This window comes from Medicago truncatula, chromosome 3 (assembly GCF_003473485.1).
Source record: "Medicago truncatula cultivar Jemalong A17 chromosome 3, MtrunA17r5.0-ANR, whole genome shotgun sequence".
Classification (NCBI taxonomy): domain Eukaryota; kingdom Viridiplantae; phylum Streptophyta; class Magnoliopsida; order Fabales; family Fabaceae; genus Medicago; species Medicago truncatula.
Window position 1 is genome coordinate 5,665,188 of NC_053044.1, and position 18,476 is coordinate 5,683,663.

An 18,476-nucleotide genomic window follows, 5' to 3' on the forward strand; every position below is an offset into this window, starting at 1 on the left:
TAAGCTATCTCTTGTAATCATAATTCCCTCAATGGATCATATTAAACTGTCTTAAGCTATCTCTTGTAATCATAATTTCCTCTTTCTGAAATATGTTTGAAGAAAAAATTGTGATTATCTTGACTTTGCTTATAGCCTAAACAAACCATTGCCTTTGATTTTATTTTGGGTCAAAAAAATATGTACTAAAACTCTGATACTTGTCTAATAAAGAGTATTTTGCATTCAAATCCTTGTATTAATGTCACATGCTAATTATTTTGTTTAAAACTCATGAGTGAACTGTTCGATTCCACAGAGGCAGCACTGACAAAGTTATCATCACTTACCTCCTCTTTTCCATATTTTGTTAAAATGATCAAAATGTTCAATGTCGATGGTCGATGTATTCTGGTGAGTTTTTCCCTTTTTTGATTCTTAACTTTCCTCCCAAATAATGTTGTGACAATTTATGATTATTAGCAACAATCAAAAAGGTCAAATAATAAATAAGTCGTTTGATCCAATTATCATCGGCTCAGTCGGGTGGATCCAGACATACCATTTTGGTAAATGTTGCAGTATGGCTCTATAATCTTCTGCACTAAAGTGCAATACCAGAAATACATGGAATTTAAAAATAACATGAAACCACCCAATATCCAATCTCAAACAAAAATAAAAAGTTCTATATTATTATTTGCAGTATTTCATAATATCTGACTCAAATTATGCAGAAGATGCAGAAACAAAAGAGAAGTTTTTTTAATTTCAATTCATCTGCTTCAAGTTTCTGGTTCAGGAGCGGGAGGCCGCAGAAGTGGTTGGAGTGCTTTAACAACAATGCTCATATTGGGCCTAAAATCAGCTTCATCTTGCAAACACAGTGCTGCTATAGCTGCAACCTGCATAGACAATGATATTCATTGTTACAACCAAGCTCAGAAAAGAAGATTCAACGATCATGAGGCTGCGCGTAAAGGGAGAGAGAGAGGGAGAGATACAGAAAAGAGTTACCTTAGCAGCTGCTACTGCGGGATATTCTCCTTCGAGTTTTGGGTCCACACATTCTTGCACTTTATCTTCACTTAATCTTGTGGTAGCCTACAAAAATATATATGTCATTGAAATATATAGGGCAGGAAACCATTGGTAAATAATTGAAATAGAGCAAAGATGAGGCACAAGTTTAAGAAGGTAAACTGACCCATGTGACAAGATTTTGTTCTCCTCGAGGCAATGTATGATCAACGGGTTTCCTACCTGTAAGGAGCTCAAGAAGAATGACGGCAAAATCGTAAACATCACTTTTTTCAGTCAACTGCTCCATGGCATTTCTGCAAAATTTGGCAACAAATCATAAGCTAAGAACCAATAAACAAAGTTTGTGTTTTCTACTTATCATATAATTTGGGATGGAGGGAGCAAAACACAGACAACAATAAACAGTCTAAGCATTTCGAGAGCGAAAAATTTCTAAATACACGTGACAGTCACATATTTATGAATTCTAATGAAAAAAATATACATATAGATATATAAATACAAAGCTATAAAATTATGTAAGCTTACCTAAAGGGCCCCTTTGTATTAGAGAGGTTAAAATCAGCTACCTTAGCTTTGTAATCTTCAAAGATAAGCACATTACTTGACCTGATATCCTTGTGTATGATTGATGGTTGAACTTTCTCATGTAAATATTCCAATCCCCTTGCTGTATCGACTGCAATTCTTGCTCGCTGCATCCAATTAAGAGTTGGCCATGGTTGCGCCCCTTGAACTCCATTTTTACCTGTAATGGAAAGACATCAAAATCATCAACGGAACTTCTTATATGAAGTATAATTTAAGAATGGATATGATGCTACATACCGTGCAAAATGTCATGAAGAGAGCCCATAATAGCATACTCATATGCAAGTACACGAAGATTTTCTTCGACACAGTATCCATGTAACTCAACAAGATTTTCATTCTTCAATGTTGAGACCATGAAAACCTGAAATAGGAAACACTGAATGAGAAAGCTTGTAAACTAAAAATAACCATGCAGGAAGTAAAATAGTTTGTTTAGTTGATAGAAGAAAAATGCCTGGGTTAGAAACTCGTCATTTGATTCGGGTTCAGTAGAAACATCAAGCTTTTTCAAAGCCACCGCCTTTCCATCGTTTAATGTTGCGTAATACACGCTCCCATACCGCCCTTCACCAATCCATGTGTTTGGTCCAAAATTGTCAGTTTTTTCCTTCAACTCGTCTAAGGATAATAATGTTGGAACTTCGATAGGTGATGGTTCAATTTGTGTTTCAGGTTCGACGGGAGCCAGCAACCTTGAGCCTGAATTTCAACATTATATTTCATAAACGAATAGATTGAAATTCAAATCTTATTCCAACAAGGAAGTATAGTTGTTTCAAATTTAACCTTGAAGCTGAAGGGTAAATTCCTTTAAGGACACAAGAACTTCCTTGAATCTATTCTTGATCTCTTCATCAACCAAGTCACCATCATCGTCAAATTTATCTGGATGCTTAAATACATCTAGATGGAACTCAGGTTTATTGATGAAATGAATATCAAGGAAAACCCCGATTTGGCGGAGATGATGTTGAGCTTTTCCTCCACCAAAGGCTCCTCCAACACTCACTATGGCAGCAGTTTTACCAGCCCATACATTTGGTGGTCTTGATCCCCAATCAAGTGCATTCTTTAGTGGAGCTACAACAAATACACAATAGAACATGTTAGTAAACATAAGCCTATATGGTTTATGACTAATTTAATAACTAGTCTAGATTTGATTCAGAAAGGGAATGATTTGGTCATCTTTATATATATCAAGGATTACATACACATGATTAGAAGGCAAGCTAGACCATTTTGGATGGCAAAACCAATCCTCGTAAACACAACATTCGACCTATGAGACAAGACATTGCTACGCATGACCTTTTGAACTCTATGTAGAATGTCAACAATCTCTAGTGCTAGGAAGCCGAAAGTGTCAAAAGCAAATTGTATAAAAGCATGTTGACTGTCAACGCAACGCACTTTCTCATGTTTGGCAATTTTGTTTGACGCAACTCTTAGGGCTTTCTGTCCTACCGTAAAAGCTCTAAATCCCTAATCCCACAAGTGGTGTAACCCAAATCAAGTCCACAGATGCATGTTTTTCTTCTACCCATTCATACACCGTAACATCCGCAAACCCAATTGAATTATTTTTATAGGTTTCTTCAACTAGAAGAAATCATATATCAGACATGTCTGATTATAAATGTAAATACCTCTTAGTCTTATGAATTTGTAAGTAATTAATAAGTAAGTAATTCTTAACATATAAAAAAATGTAATATCAAATTGATTTTGTCACTCATGAAAGAGTCCAATACCTTATGAAGCACGAATACGGATACAGACACGCCGACATTGTTAATAATTTGAGAAAATCACATAATTTAATGTAAAAACAAGTGTCGTATCGGTGTCGGACACGACACGTATCTCGGACTCACCTAATCCGAGGAGTGTCTGTGCTTCATATACCTTACTAATTTCTAAGAATTTTTAACTTGAACTAAAATCTTTCTTAATTCACTAAATTGTGAATGGCTGTTGTGTTCTTTAGTTTTATAGATCAATTTACAACCCCTAAATTTAAGAACTAAATTGGTGATTTAATCCTTCAAATATATATCATAAGCAATGTAGTAAGCAGTATATATGTATATACCTGAGATGGAATAGTTATACTCAGGAGAAGCAAATAGAAAGCTATCAGCTCCAAGAATATAATCACGAAAATCTTCAACTTCAAGAGGAAAAGTCCCTTCTTCCTCAAGATCAGTGTTCAACAATGGCAAATTCGAAATATCAACGTACACGAATTCCATATCATCAACATCAACATCACCAAATATGTTCAGATGAATAGCTACCCATAAAAAATAAAAATAAAATAAGTTAAACCTTTAAATTCAATAACACATTAAATGTTTACCATTTGTGCTACACTTACTAGACAATAAAATGTACTATATAATAAAATGTTAGTATTTAAAATATATATGTGTTGTAATAAAGAAGTAAATAACCATGACGAATGAGGCCAGTGTGAAAAGAGCCTTTTCGTAGAGAACCAGAGAGACAAGCAATCTTAATCACCCCTGTCATTATTTGTGATCAATACGTTGCTAGTGCAAATTGAAAATGAATGATTTGTTATTGAAAATAATGTGTTTATATATAGATGGTGATCGTAAATATTAGTATTATATTATGTGGGGTATGTAAATGGTAATATAATACACATATATATCATTTGTTGTGCCAGATTATATGTTCCAAATTGGCTGTGCCAATTTTAAATTCCCCGGCTGCTATGGCAAAAGTACAGTGTTATTATTATTATTTTTTTAGAGAAATGATATTTCTACAACCACTTTATTACTACATTTTGACAACTTTCTTTTTCATACTCACATTATCCCAACCCCGCCACCAATGTTATTATTTTTTTTTTCTTCTTATTTTTATTGTTTTTGATCGATGAAAAGAGAGAAAAAAAATATAGTTTAAATATCACAACTGGTTTTATAAATTGAATTTCTAGTATTGAAACATCACTTTACGAAAGAAATTAAAAAAAACATCAATTTAGTAAAGGAGGAGAAGTTTTGACCGATAGGGATAAGATTTATTTTATTTTATTTTTGGAAAAAATTCATTGCTTTTTATTAACTATCAAATGTCAAATATATGACGGTACATTATCATAGACATGGAACTTAGCATAAGATTGGCTTCCTGTGCTAATTCATGAGCGACTCTATTACCTTGCCCCCTATTGAACTCAACATGGCACTTTTAAAAATTATTAGCAAACAATTGTCTAAAAGCATGTATAATACAACCTAGTTCACTATTATCATCTATGTTTGAGTTAATGTCTTGGAATGAGAGCAAAATCGACATTATCATATTGCAGATCCACCAACCATTTTAACATCGTATGAAGGCCAACAACCTCTCCCACATCAACATCACAAAGGGGAGAGAAACAATCCGTGTTGGCGAGAACAAACTCACCCATATCATCTCAAAGAGAGATTTCGATACCCATCATATTCAAGGAAGAGGAGAATGGGGCATCAATAATATTACATTTATACTTGCCATGTATCGGTTTTGTCCATTCGGCCCCATTACTACTACTAGAGCCACTCTGGTGAGTAGAGGAGACAACTGCTCAATGTGACCTCACATCTTGTGATGCTCGCCAGTCATCTAAGAGGTGCTTAGCACGCTCAACAACCTACATGCTCGTTTCATTTTGCTGCTGCCAGTGGCGGAGCCAGAAATTTTGTCGAGCCTAGGCAAAATATTGCCCGTAAATAGATAGTCATAGATCGGAAAAAAAAAGACTCGTTATTTTGTCGATAAAAGTACAATTTAAAATAAGAGTGATGAAAAAGAATAATTTATAAATATATAATCTAATATGTTAAGGAGAATTTGGTTGTATTGGAAAGAGGATTAGGGATATATGAGTTTCAAATCCATAATAAACTATGTCCAAATAATCCAAAACGTGAGAAGATTAGGGAAAAAAAAATTAGGGATATAGTTCTGGGTGAGTTATGAAAGAATTAAAAAGAAAATTAGGACCAAATCCATAAAAAAATTATGGATATAGTTTATTAAGTTAGGGATATTTGATCGATATGTCCCTAAAATTATGCACATAGTTTAGTAGTTATGAAAGAATTAATAGGAAAAAAAATCAATTATAGATAAAATGTGAAGTTCTGGGTGTCAAACCCGCAACCTAAGCAATGCAAAGCAAGCCGTCAACCGCTAGGACAAATTAGCATACGTGACATTTTTGTCACCATTTATATTTATTAACTATTTCATGTAAATTTATTGTGACATAAAGAAGGTATGGGTCGAGCCCGTGCGCATGCCCAGGCTAGCTGGGTGCCACAATTTCAAACTATGACCGTTTATTTGAATAATATATCAACACGGACCAGTTAATAAAAATATATTACAATGTATGGGTGATAAAATAATGACCTTATCTATACCAAAAAAAATTAAAATAATGATAAGATTATTAAACAAAAAATTGTAAACTGTAAAGCTATATCAGTTAATTAAATATATGGTTTGTGTGACCATATTTTTTTAGCTGCGTGACCACTATTTAGAAGTTGAAAAATGTGGTCATACAACTAAAATACATATGACCACTATTTTTCCACTTAGTTAACCAAATAAATTCTGAAAACATAATGGTTACACAACTAAAAAAATGTGGTCACACAGACCATATATTCGATTAACTGAAATTTTTCAGAGTCGTACAAAGGGGTGTACGCATTAGGGATGTCTACCTATCATTGCATTAAAATGAAGTGGCTTGTATATTTAGATATGGCAATGATGTAACGACATGTTTGAGATGCCACATTTTTAATAATGATGTGCATCAGTAGCTGAAAACACAATTTGGTGGAGGTGAAAAAATCATAAAAGTTGTGAAACACAAGCCAAAAACACAACTTTCGAAATATGAGAATGAAAATGTAAAATGTTAACCGGTTTCTTTGGACACTAGTTAAGGAAATAAGTATAGTAAAGATTATTTTGTGACATGTAACGTGGGTAAGGTGTCTTTTTTGTATTAGGGTCTTGCTATTGGTGGTGACCCGCGACGTTTGAAGTTTAGGGAGTCGGTTCTAAATCGCATTAAATCTAGATTGTCCGGTTGGAAGAACCGTTTTCTGTCGTTTGGTAGTCGTTTGATTCTCCTTAAGTCTATCCTAACTTCGTCACCTATCTGTTTTCTCCTTCTTCAAAGCTTCGTCAGGTATAATCTTTTTTTTTTTTTTTGAGAAGGGACTGAGGAACATATGAAAATTTCTTGGATTGGTTGAAAAAATAGTTGTTTATATAAGGAGCATGAAGGTTTGGGGGTTGGGCAGATGAGGGCGTTTAACATTGCTTTGTTAGGAAAATGGAGTAGGAGAATGTTAGTTGATAGAAGAGGTTTATGGTATAGCGTATTTGTGGCTCGTTATGTTAAGGAGGTAGAGAGGTTGGAGGATAGGGGCCGGAGTGGTTCTTCGTGGTGGAGGGAGGTTGTGAAAAATCGTGATGGTAGAGGTGTTGATGGGTGCGGGTGGTTTGAGGAGAATATTGTGAGAAGGGCTGGTAATGATGTAGATATTTTCTTCTGTACGGATCCGTTATTGGGAGATTCTCCCTTATGTCTGCGGTATAGCCGCCTTTTTGACTTAGTTGTGAATAAGTCGATTTCAGTGGCGGCAATGTGTGATTTAGGTTGGGAGGAGGGCGGGGAGGTTTGGCAGGGGCGCCGTCAGTTAATTTAACGTCTGAAGTCTTTTTCCATTCGCATGCAACTTGTCTTTGCTAAATCCTTTTTCATGTCATCAGCACTACGTAATGCATAACATCACTTACAATCTTCATTTTAAAAGCCCCCAATCTCGAATTTAATTCGCTACTTTGAACCCACCATACAATAATGTACCTTGACCACATATACCCCACGCAGATCTAACCAATACATTAATTAATTCATCCGCACCATATTCATTTGCATATATATATATATATATATATATATATATATATATATATATATATATATATATATATATATATATACTATACTCTTATCCATATACTACTATACTCTTATCTTGAAAATCACAACTCAATTCACAAATCACATCACATATACAACATTTGCCACATTGATTCACAAAAAACATGGCTGGGATAATTAAGGTTGCTGCACTTTCTGGTTCTCTCCGAAAAGCTTCTTACAACACTGGTCTCATCCGTTCTGGTTAGTTCCTACTTCTTATCACAAACAATTTTCTTTTTTTTCCATTAATGATACATAATTTTTTTTTTAGGAAGTATTAATTATTTTTTATTATTGATTATTGATGATGGTAGCTATTGAGTTGAGCAAAAATGTGGAGGGTGTTCATATTGAATATGTTAATATTTCAAATCTACCATTGTTGAACACTGATCTTGAGAAAGAAGGGACTTATCCAGTTGAAGTTGAATCCTTTCGGAAAAAGATTCTTGGAGCTGATAGCTTTCTCTTTGCTTCTCCTGAAAATAATTATTCTGTTTCAGGTAGGTAAACATCATGTTCATGTAGGGTCTTATTGTCTTTTTCCTTTTTAACATTTGATAATATCAAAGTGCTGTTTGATGTGTCATTATGTTCTTTTTCTTTTTTTTATTATTCCTTTTATATTTATAAAATGGTATTGTGATGTGTATGCTTTTTTGGCTTTTATCAGAACAAAAAATAATAGTGTATGATTAGTCCATTTTTAATATAATATAAGGAAAATGAATCTGAAAAATGAAATGTACTAGTCTAAAATTTAGAACAAAACATTTGACTTGTTAAATTTCTTCTACTTTTGTTGTTAGAAAGAGATATATGTCAAAATTTTGTCATGGTTATTATTGTCAAAACTTTGACAGCATTATTTACCATGTGCTTTCTAAGAGCACAAAATTGGGATCTCACTTTAAACAAAGTAAAATGTCTCAAATATGTTCACAAACAAATTGATGATTAGTATTTTCCTAAAATAAATTTTCTTAACTTTCTAGAATCATTTACTCATTTTAGATAACTTTAATTCTTGTTCGTCATTGGTAAAACATATATAGGAAATTGTTTATTTCACTTATGAAATTGCTCAAAAACTATCCTATAGGCATTAGGCGGTTAATTTTGGCTTTTCTAGCGGCAGTCAAACTGTCATTGCACACTTTTAAGATTGATTCAATCATTTTTTAAGTTGGTTTAAGAAGTGACTGAATCAATTTTAAAAGTTTTCAACAACAGTTACCTGTTGTTGGAAAAGTTCAACGATTGCCGCTTGGGTAGTTTTTAACCAATTTCAAAAGGATCCAAACATATAAGCTTATCTTTTTCTAATCTATTGTTTTATGCATTTTCTTCAGCTCCACTAAAGAATGCACTTGACTGGGCATCAAGATCACCAAATGTTTGGGCTGGTAAACCTGCGGCCATAGTGAGTGCTGGAGGAGGGCATGGTGGTGCAAAATCACAATATCATCTCCGACAAATCGGAGTTTTCCTTGATCTTCATTTCATAAATAAACCCGAATTTTTCTTAAATGCTTTTCAGCCTCCAGCAAAATTTAATAGTGATGGTGATTTGATTGATGAAGATGCTAAGAATAGGTTGTTGGCAATTCTGTTGTCCTTGAAGGCATTTACTCTGCAACTTCAAGGCAAAAATTGAAACAACTGAGGTCCATAAGTCTTTAATTTGAAATAAAATATGTTTTGAATTTCACTCCATTCCTTTTAGAACGTCATATAGAAAGATTTTATATAAATTATGTTTGATATTCAGTTACAAAATGTATTTGTTCTTTATTTACATGAAGTTTGTTAAAATTCTACCACCGGTGTTTAGTGCAAGTACCATATTTTGATCGGATGGTCCGACCAAAAGTATGATCGTACCGGAGACTTTTCCAACATATAATGTGTGTGAATTTATTTTTCTTTTTGAAGGAAATGTGTGTGAATGTTGTAAACACCAAGTTCAATTGTTAGATATTAGAAAGAAAAAAAACTTCGATTGCTAATCATAAAATTAAAAGTTTGTTAAAATTCCATGCAATTTGAAATAATAGTCTTGTCACATTATTCGTGTTGATATTACATTGGTCTTTGGCTTCCCCAACTATGAAGAGAATTCTTAATGCATAAATCAAGACAATCACTAGAGAATATGCATAAATTGGTTCAGTTATAATGTGCCACGTATGCAAATCATCACAAAAGTGGGATCAGGGACTATTTTAAAAAATAAAAAATTTTGCAGGGATCAAAAACAAATTTTTTTTTTACAGGGACTAAAACCAAAACGAAGCATATTTGCAGGGACTAAAACCATATTTTAGCCTTGTCTAAATGGGTGATTGTTGTGGTTTGTATATATAAGTGCAATTTTTCTGTTGTTGGTGTCAGCAAGTAGTATTCACAAGCTTTGACTCATGGAAGAAACATTTGTGTCCCTCTCTTATATAACCAGAAAAACAAAGATCACATTGGCAATGTATAAGATCAAATTTGTAGAGTCAAACACCAAATATATGATTCATGTATTTATGTAGTATGTTAAAAACATTGTTATTTGTTTTCTAATTTACGAGTTATATATACTTTTGATTTTTTTTGTTTCTTGAAGTCATTTTGATGACGGTCATCTTAAAAATTTTGGTCTGATTCAGCCACTAACAAAGTGTTTTGAAACAGAAATTAATAAGAGAATAACGAGTATATCTCGATAAGGATTCATCACCATTAATAAATCGTCATAATTAAAATCATCAACATATTTATCATCAACTAGTCATCATCAAAAGAAACACATTCATTTCATAATTCACAAGTCATAATTCAACAAGAATCATCACTAAATCATCAAGTTAAAATCACCAAAGAATCAACATCATAATCATCAACAATAGTCGACACCTCAAAGAAACGATAAGGTTCTAAATTCACATTTCACATAAAGACGGACATTTTGCCACATATTGACATTCATCAATTTAAATATCCAACCCTTAACAATTCATTCACATTAAATCATACTAACATGAATTCAAAGTCTCCTACTTGTTGTCCGACCATAAAACATTAATTTGACAAAGTTCGTCTAAGTTTATGAAAACTAGAATTTTCCTACAAATTCTCCAAAATCAAAGTAAACAAATTCAAACGCCTCAACTAAGTACACACACAAATCACATATGAGTGCAGAAGCATATACATATACGTTTCATAGGCTTATTCCGACAAATTCCAAATTTTACCTAAGTTCTTATCATTTTATCATTTTCCAAGTGATTTGACAAAACAATCCAAAACAAGTTCAACACCTCAACCAAGCAAACATACTACTCACACATGATCACAGTAGCATATGCATATAGGCATCATAAGCCAATTCACATCAATCCAAAAATTCTCCAAAGTTCGTATAGTTTTTCCGTTTTTCAAAGAATCCAAGTTTTCAAAGCAAAACCAAGTTAAAGTTCATGATTCCCATCCAAAACAGTTTTATAAATCATAACAATAGTAGACAACCCTAATCTTACCCTTTTTCCTTAAGAAAACGAGTTTTCGGAAAATTCATGTTCTTGAACCATTTTCAAAAAATTTATGATACAATTCACAAACCAAGTTTAATCTAACTGAATTGATGTTTGAAAAGGTTTAGAAGGTTCAAATACAGTTAATTACATCAAAAGAATCAGTTTGGACGGTCCATATCAATCCCACAAAGCCTGGAACACCCAAAACATGGGGTGCTGTTACTAGGCAACTCACTATAGCTGGTTCAACTTGCTATAAAAAGAATTCTCCAAAACAGTTCCCAAGTTTTGGCTGTTCTCTTATCGGAACTCACCATTTTTAACTCAAAATCCCCAATCTTGATCCTCTTGACCCCAAATTTGTCTCAAAATCATCATCTAGCTCATTTTCACCAAAAACCACCACTTTCTTAGTTTACATTCAAATTTCTTAAACAACCACACCAATTTAAATTCCATCAACATACAAAGATAAACAAACATTAATGAAGTGAATTCAAACATGTTTCAACAACAATCAATCACCAATTCATGATTCACACTCAACTAATAAAAAATCAACAAAACAACTCATCGCCAACAACAACTATGAAGTTTAAGCTCTTAACACAACAATTTCATGAAGTTTATCATACCCACAATTTCACATGAAATAGGAGCAGAAATTTTATCATTCAAAACCATTATAGTCGTAATTACTACAAAAGCACTTAAACCCATAAGTGAACATAAGAGATTATGGCTTAATTAGTGAAAAGAGACTACCTCCCTTACCTCTAGTTCTTCAAGATTCCAAAACCTCACTTCATATTTAGCTCCTAGCCTCCAATCCCAAGCTTTCTCTCTCTAGCTCATCTTTTCTCCTCTAGATCCCCTTTATCTCTACCTAAATCCCAAAATGTTTCTAAAATGAGTGAATGAATGTAATGGCCTAATTTTCTCACAAGACTTGTGTTTATATAGTCACTACATGAATGAGCTTAGTCTCTAATTGTTTTAATGGGCTCAATATTCTTATCAACTAATTCCCAAAGTTACTACACACTTAAACCTTCAAAATAACGATTAATTACCGTCTCTAAATAATTACCTCAACTCACTAGTAACTTAGTAAAAATAATTATTCCACTTAAAACACTAAAAATAACTCTCTTAACAATATGACTAATTTGCCCTTTCTCACCAAATGACCAAAACACCCTGAGTCTAAAATGACTTTCTTAAGCCAAAATCCACTAATCACGAATAAAATACACACATAGACAATTAATCATATACAAGTACATATAAACACACATAATAAATAATTAAAATAATTCTAGCGAAAAATGGGTTGTTACAATAGTTTAATTAATATGAGAATTTGATCACGAGGAAAAAAAAATAATCGGTTAGATGGATTGTAAATTGGCGTTGAGATGATAGGGTAAAATTAGAGTGATTGTTTGGGAAGAGTTTGGTGAGTTTTAGGTCGAATACGGGGTTCAGGAAGATCCCCTTCAGCGAAATCACATCAAAACTGCGATTTCAGAGATTCGTCACCCATGCACTATCGTGCTACTTGGGAGCACGACCCGTGCTCAGCTTGCGGCGGTTTTTTGTTGTCTTGGGAGGCTTAGGAAAACCAACTGTTTAACCATTTCCTGTTTTGTGTTATTAAAATAATAAGAATTTATTTTATATTTTCTATAGGTTAAATTGCATTTTTAGTCCCTTAACTATTTAATTAGTATCGCTTTGGTCCCTCAATTAAAATTTGATTTATTTTGGTATCTTAACTTTCTCTCCTTACACATTTTGGTCATTTCCGTTAATTTTAATTCAAAAACGTTAGATTTTCTTCATCTTCTTCATCTTCATATCATCTCCATCAACCTTCAACAACTAAAATCTGCGAAAAATTCCAGAAGAATATGAAGAAAACCTAACGTTTTTGAATTAAAACACACGGAAAGGACCAAAATATGTAACGGAGAAAAGTTAAAATACCAAAATAAATCAAATTTTAATTACGGGACCAAAGCGATACTAATTAAATAGTTAAAGGACAAAAAACATAATTTAGCCTTTTCTATATTATTGGTGTCATTGAAAAATTTAAACATGATTCATTGGGGTTGTTACAATTTAAAAGTCAAAAATATCAATACTTAAAATTTTAATCAAAATCAAAATTACATATAAAATATCGTTCATAATTTACAAGTGTGTGCGTAATATAGTGCCCGTCTTTTCTCTAATATTCATAAAAGTCTTGGTACTTTGGTTTGGCTTTGAAGTTAATCTTCGTTTAGGTTCTTAGATGCAAACTTTAAACTCTTGCCCTTCTAAAAAAATGTGTTATGTGTGGATCAAATTGTGATCCTCTTCACGAATTCAACATTGCTTAACCAACTAAGTCACACTTATCGAATTAACTAGAGAAAAATATGTATGAATGAACCGCTGAAAAGTTGTTATTTGAAATAAACTTCGTCGTTTCAAATATTTACGGTACGATTAATCTTTCTTCACTGTAAATGTTTTTTTATTGAAAGATTCATCGTAGCGTAAATATTTGAAAGGACGAAGTTTTGTCCCAATAAAATCGTAAATCATGACATGGTTTTTGTCCATTTAAAAGGTTTAATATATGTCCTCGTGAGTTTAACTCACTTGGTAAGGACAATGCATTATATATGCAAGGTCCGAGGTTCAAACCCTGGCCACCAGAAGAAGAAAAAAAAAGGTTTAATATCTATGATTTTAATATTTGTAAAAGATCCACTAATCATTCTTCAATAATACTTCATTCGTCTTAAGATAAGTAATTCAATTATACTTTATTCGTCTTAAGATAAGTGACCTTGTTAGATAGAACATGTGTATTATTTACCTAATCGTATTTTTCTACTAATATTAAAGACAGATTTTGTAACATGTAAAATATTGTTAAATTCATCTCGATGATATTTTCAAAATACATAATTTTTTATTTTTTACTAATGAACAATTAAAGATGTTATATATCAAAATTGTACATTTTTTTTTGTAGAAAGACGAAATGGCAAAGTCATTATAAACTCACAAACATAAATGGAGGTACCGGGGTTCGAACCCCGATCATGGTATCCGGCCTAACAATTTCGTCATGGTATCTCATTGTACATTATCGTATGTAAAACAGTTGACTAGATCACCTGTTGTGAAACAATCTGTTGCAACAATACAAGGATTAGCTGAATTTTTCTTTTTCCTTTTCCTTAAATCGGTCTTCACTGAATCCTTTTATCAATGTCATGAACGTGTGGCTGCCCCTTAAATATCTCAAATAACATGATCACGTGACTTGGTTAGATAATTAGCCGGCCCTAGATGTTTAGAGAGAGAATCTCTAAATTCTCCACGCGAGGATTATTTTGGGTCATTTATTTTGAGAAATGATTTTTATACGATTACTTTTAATAATTTTTTGACAACTTTTTATCTCATATTTACATTATATTTTTGTTCTCTTTTTTTTTTCTTCCTCTTTCCATTAATTTTGACTAATGAAAAGAGAGATAAAATAAGTTATTACATAAGTTGTCTCACATATGGTTGTTCAAATATCACTACTTTTGTTTTAATCTAAATCACTTGTCTCATTATTTTATCTCTTATTTTAATCTAAATATGTTTTCTTTTTTGTATGATTTTGTCATCTCATTGCGACGTTCCTTTGTTTGTCGCATTAACGCGACATTTGTTTTTTCATGTTGGTGTGATGTTTGTTTGATTAAATCGGCAGATCAACTATCAATTACAAATTTCACCAGTGACTTGCTCGTTAATCAGACGCATGAATATTTCCGTCATTTTGATTTTGTCACATAAACTATCTTAAACTATTCCTCTCCGAACGTGTCAATTTGTTGATAGGGTAAAATATCTCTCCCATCAAGTTAGACCATTAACGTCACAAGTCTTTTTCCATTTTCATGCAACTTTGTCTTCGTTGAACACTTTTTTCATGTGATCAGCACTACGTAATGCATAACATCACTTCCAATCTTGTCTTGATTTTAAAAGCCCCCAATCCCGAATTTAATTCGATACCTTGGACCATAAGCATACCCCACACAGATCTAAATATACATTAATTATTTCAACCGTACCATTCATTTGCATTTATATTTGTATAAATACCCATTCCCTTCTCTTCCAAATCACAACTCGATTCACAAATCACATTACATTTTACATTTACAACATTTGCCACATTGATTAACAAATAACATGGCTGGAGCAATTAAGGTTGTTGCTATCTCTGGTTCTCTTCGAAAAGCTTCTTATAACACCGGTCTCATCCGTTCTGGTTGGTTCCTACTTCTTACATTCATTCTAGTTGAATGAGACCACTGTGCGTCGTTAGTTGTTTTTTTTTTTGGAAAAAAAGTCTAACGACGAAACTGACACATTGATCTCATTCAACGAAATTTTTATTTCTTTTAATTTATATTGTTTTAGTCGATTGTTATATTAATTTGTTTACGTGCATTGATGAATTTGTTTTTCTAATTTGATTTTGATTATAATCGACGAGGGTAGCGATTGAGCTGAGCAAAAATGTGGTTGAGGGTGTTGATATTGAGTACATTGATATTTCAACTTTACCAATGTTGAACACTGATCTAGAGATAGAAGGGAATTTTCCAGCTGAAGTTGAAGCTTTTCGTCAAAAGATTCTTGCTGCTGATAGTGTTCTCTTTGCTTCTCCTGAATATAATTATTCTGTCTCAGGTAAGTCAACATCATGTTTCTTTATAACCTTTGTCAATAAGCTTCTTTTTGCTAATTTATTCTTTTCTTGCATTTTTTTCAGCTCCACTAAAGAATGCAATTGATTGGGCATCAAGACCACCAAATGTTTGGGCTGGAAAGTCTGCTGCCATAGTGAGTGTTGGAGGAGGACACGGCGGTGCAAAGTCACACTATCATCTCCGACAAATTGGAGTTTTCATCGATCTTCATTTCATCAATAAACCCGAGTTTTTCTTAAACGCGTTTCAGCCTCCAGCAAAATTTAACGGTGATGGCGATTTGATTGATCAAGATGCCAAGAATAATTTGGAGGGAGTTCTTTTGTCCTTGAAGGCATTTACCCTTCAACTTCAAGGCAAAAATTGAAACAACTTTAAGTTCCATAAATTGCTTCAATCGTGATTTTTATTCAATTAAAAAAATGTATTGTTCTTTATTTGCATTTAGAATTTTATTTGCATTGTTGCCTTGTCCTGTGTTTGATTTACAATGTTATGTTGAAGTTTGTTAAAATTCCATGTATTATTATGAAATAATAGTCTTGTCACATTATTCATTCTGGTATTACATAGGTCTTCACTGGTCGTTCCCAATAATAATGTATTCCTTTTGTAAAAAATATGAAGAGAATGATAATAAATAAAACTTGTGTGTAAAAAAACAAAATGATACATGTCTAGCACAAGTGGTTGGTGTACAATGTGTGAGTGTACCAAGTGCTTCGTGTATGTTGTACCAACCACAAAACAAAACTTCAAAGAATCAAAAGAACGTGATTTTGCAATAACAGAAGAAATGAATAAGAATCAGAATGATAAAAAAATAGCACAACACCAACAATATACTTGGTTCGAACATAAAGCATTGAGCAATGTGCTATAATCTACTCGACAACAACCATTTATCAATCTCTTTGAAGATTATAAATCTCTCTCAACTCAGTTACATAGTTTTTTCTCTCTCAAAGGATTAGAAATGGAATATGGAATTTTTTTCTCACAATGGTCAAGGTTGTACACAAATTGATGTAGGTATTAAAGTAAATTTTGAACTTCACATACCAAACTTGTCAAGTTATGTTAAAATATACTTGAGACAAATTCGTTAGTCTCAAGCCTTTCTTTCTTATGAAGATCTGTTCGCAGCTAACCAAACCTCAAACCTGTAGGCATTCTAACTATAGACCAGGTATTGTTATCGCAATTCATGGCCGCTACAATGCCATTATTGAAGGCCGCTTGCAGGGAGATGGCATTGTGTCGAACCCTACCACTGCTATGCTATTCCGCTAGCATCTTTATGGTGCGGAATTGACTATAATAATCTAGGGATTTGAGTTGACACGAACATTGTTTATATTCTTTTCAAAAGCTTCAACTTCCTTTGTATGATCTATGAATTAGGCTAAAACATGTTTTTGGTCCCTGGTAATTTTTTTTTTGAAACCAATACCTGCAAAAAATTTTGTTTTTTAAAAAGGTCCTTGGGCCCATTTAAGTTGCCATGTGTCATCCTGATGCCCACATGGCACACGTTGACTGTGCATAAGTGGCCACATGGCATCTGAGTTGGCTTTTTATTATTTTTAAAATTAAAAGACTGATTTTTAAATTATGAAAAATAATTTTCTGAAATTAAAAAAAAATATTTATATATAGTAATCTATATTATCAATGTTAGCTTTTGCAAAGGCAGCAGAAGCAATAAGCTCAAGACAGAAAATTAAAGTTAAAAAATGGTGGAGAAGAAAGAAGAAAAAATCAAAAAGTTAAAAGAAGACAACAATGTTTTGTGAACAAAGTACTAAAAGCTAAGATACTTTGATACATTAAACTTAGGTGCCGTTTAATTTGGGAAAGCAAACTTTTTTCCCAGAAAGTTAAACCAAGATCATAGATTTAATATTTTATAATTTGGATGGTTCAGATTTATTACCTGCTAACTTTTTGTTGGGTTATATAAAACAAAAATTGTGACCCAACCTCATAAGTAAATAATATCTTCTGTTTTGTATATCTTTCAATTGATTTTGGTTCTCCTGCATTAGAATATCTCTCTTCACTGTAAAATCACACACAAGAAGAAGAACCGATTGTAAAACAACCCAGAACATGATGATTTTTTTTTAATGCAAAAATAAAAATTACACTCAAAGCATTCCAACAAAAAAAAACCAATTGTTCATCGTACATAGTACAAACTCAAAATAACTTTTTAACAAATCTGGAATTCTATGATTCATTCACCTCACAGTATGTACGTAGTGAACAATATGATTAAAAATCAATTTTTATTTTATTTTTTAAGAATGAGGTTAATTTTTTTTAATTCTTCAGCAAACTATAATAGGAGTGATTTCAAGTTTCAATCTTTCAAGTTTCTGAACCAGCCTTTTCGAGATGCATATTGCTGTAGTGGTGGATTTGGTGGATCTGTATTTGGTTCCAAGTTGAATTCGTCTCCTTCCCTTGCCTGGATGACAAATCGATACCACACTCACTGCAACCAGG

At 32.7% G+C, this 18,476-nt stretch overlaps 3 protein-coding genes across 3 annotated transcripts; 2 read left to right on the forward strand and 1 right to left on the reverse strand.

Annotated features, from left to right (window-relative positions):
* Positions 1–477: 477 nt before the first annotated feature.
* On the reverse strand, positions 478–4,210 carry LOC11417695 (PTI1-like tyrosine-protein kinase 2). Its single transcript, XM_003598626.4, has 9 exons — positions 4,074–4,210; positions 3,713–3,913; positions 2,404–2,697; positions 2,072–2,316; positions 1,852–1,978; positions 1,552–1,771; positions 1,187–1,316; positions 997–1,083; positions 478–884 (listed from the first exon to the last, which is right to left on the reverse strand). The coding sequence occupies exons 1-9, from the start codon at positions 4,150–4,152 to the stop codon at positions 765–767; spliced, it is 1,503 nt and encodes a 500-aa protein (XP_003598674.1). The 5' UTR covers positions 4,153–4,210; the 3' UTR covers positions 478–764.
* A 3,481-nt stretch (positions 4,211–7,691) lies between these two features.
* On the forward strand, positions 7,692–9,573 carry LOC11418281 (NADPH:quinone oxidoreductase). The gene is made up of 3 exons (XM_003598628.4): positions 7,692–7,858; positions 7,972–8,160; positions 9,010–9,573. Exons 1-3 carry the CDS (start codon positions 7,780–7,782, stop codon positions 9,312–9,314), a joined length of 573 nt encoding a protein of 190 aa, XP_003598676.1. The 5' UTR covers positions 7,692–7,779; the 3' UTR covers positions 9,315–9,573.
* A 5,785-nt stretch (positions 9,574–15,358) lies between these two features.
* Positions 15,359–16,522, forward strand: LOC11417697 (NADPH:quinone oxidoreductase). Its single transcript, XM_003598629.4, has 3 exons — positions 15,359–15,520; positions 15,754–15,945; positions 16,028–16,522. The coding sequence occupies exons 1-3, from the start codon at positions 15,442–15,444 to the stop codon at positions 16,330–16,332; spliced, it is 576 nt and encodes a 191-aa protein (XP_003598677.2). The 5' UTR covers positions 15,359–15,441; the 3' UTR covers positions 16,333–16,522.
* Positions 16,523–18,476: the final 1,954 nt, after the last annotated feature.

Excerpts from the sequence above, each read along its gene's own strand:
- LOC11417695 (XM_003598626.4), bottom strand. The coding sequence starts at position 4,152 with ATGACAGGGGTGATTAAGATTGCTTGTCTCTCTGGTTCTCTACGAAAA. Across the intron at positions 3,914-4,073 it reads CACTGGCCTCATTCGTCATG|CTATTCATCTGAACATATTT; the intron begins GTTATTTACTTC and ends TTTTATGGGTAG. Across the intron at positions 2,317-2,403 it reads ATTTACCCTTCAGCTTCAAG|GCTCAAGGTTGCTGGCTCCC; the intron begins GTTAAATTTGAA and ends GTTGAAATTCAG.
- LOC11418281 (XM_003598628.4), top strand. The coding sequence starts at position 7,780 with ATGGCTGGGATAATTAAGGTTGCTGCACTTTCTGGTTCTCTCCGAAAA. Across the intron at positions 7,859-7,971 it reads CACTGGTCTCATCCGTTCTG|CTATTGAGTTGAGCAAAAAT; the intron begins GTTAGTTCCTAC and ends TGATGATGGTAG. Across the intron at positions 8,161-9,009 it reads AAATAATTATTCTGTTTCAG|CTCCACTAAAGAATGCACTT; the intron begins GTAGGTAAACAT and ends CATTTTCTTCAG.
- LOC11417697 (XM_003598629.4), top strand. The coding sequence starts at position 15,442 with ATGGCTGGAGCAATTAAGGTTGTTGCTATCTCTGGTTCTCTTCGAAAA. Across the intron at positions 15,521-15,753 it reads CACCGGTCTCATCCGTTCTG|CGATTGAGCTGAGCAAAAAT; the intron begins GTTGGTTCCTAC and ends CGACGAGGGTAG. Across the intron at positions 15,946-16,027 it reads ATATAATTATTCTGTCTCAG|CTCCACTAAAGAATGCAATT; the intron begins GTAAGTCAACAT and ends CATTTTTTTCAG.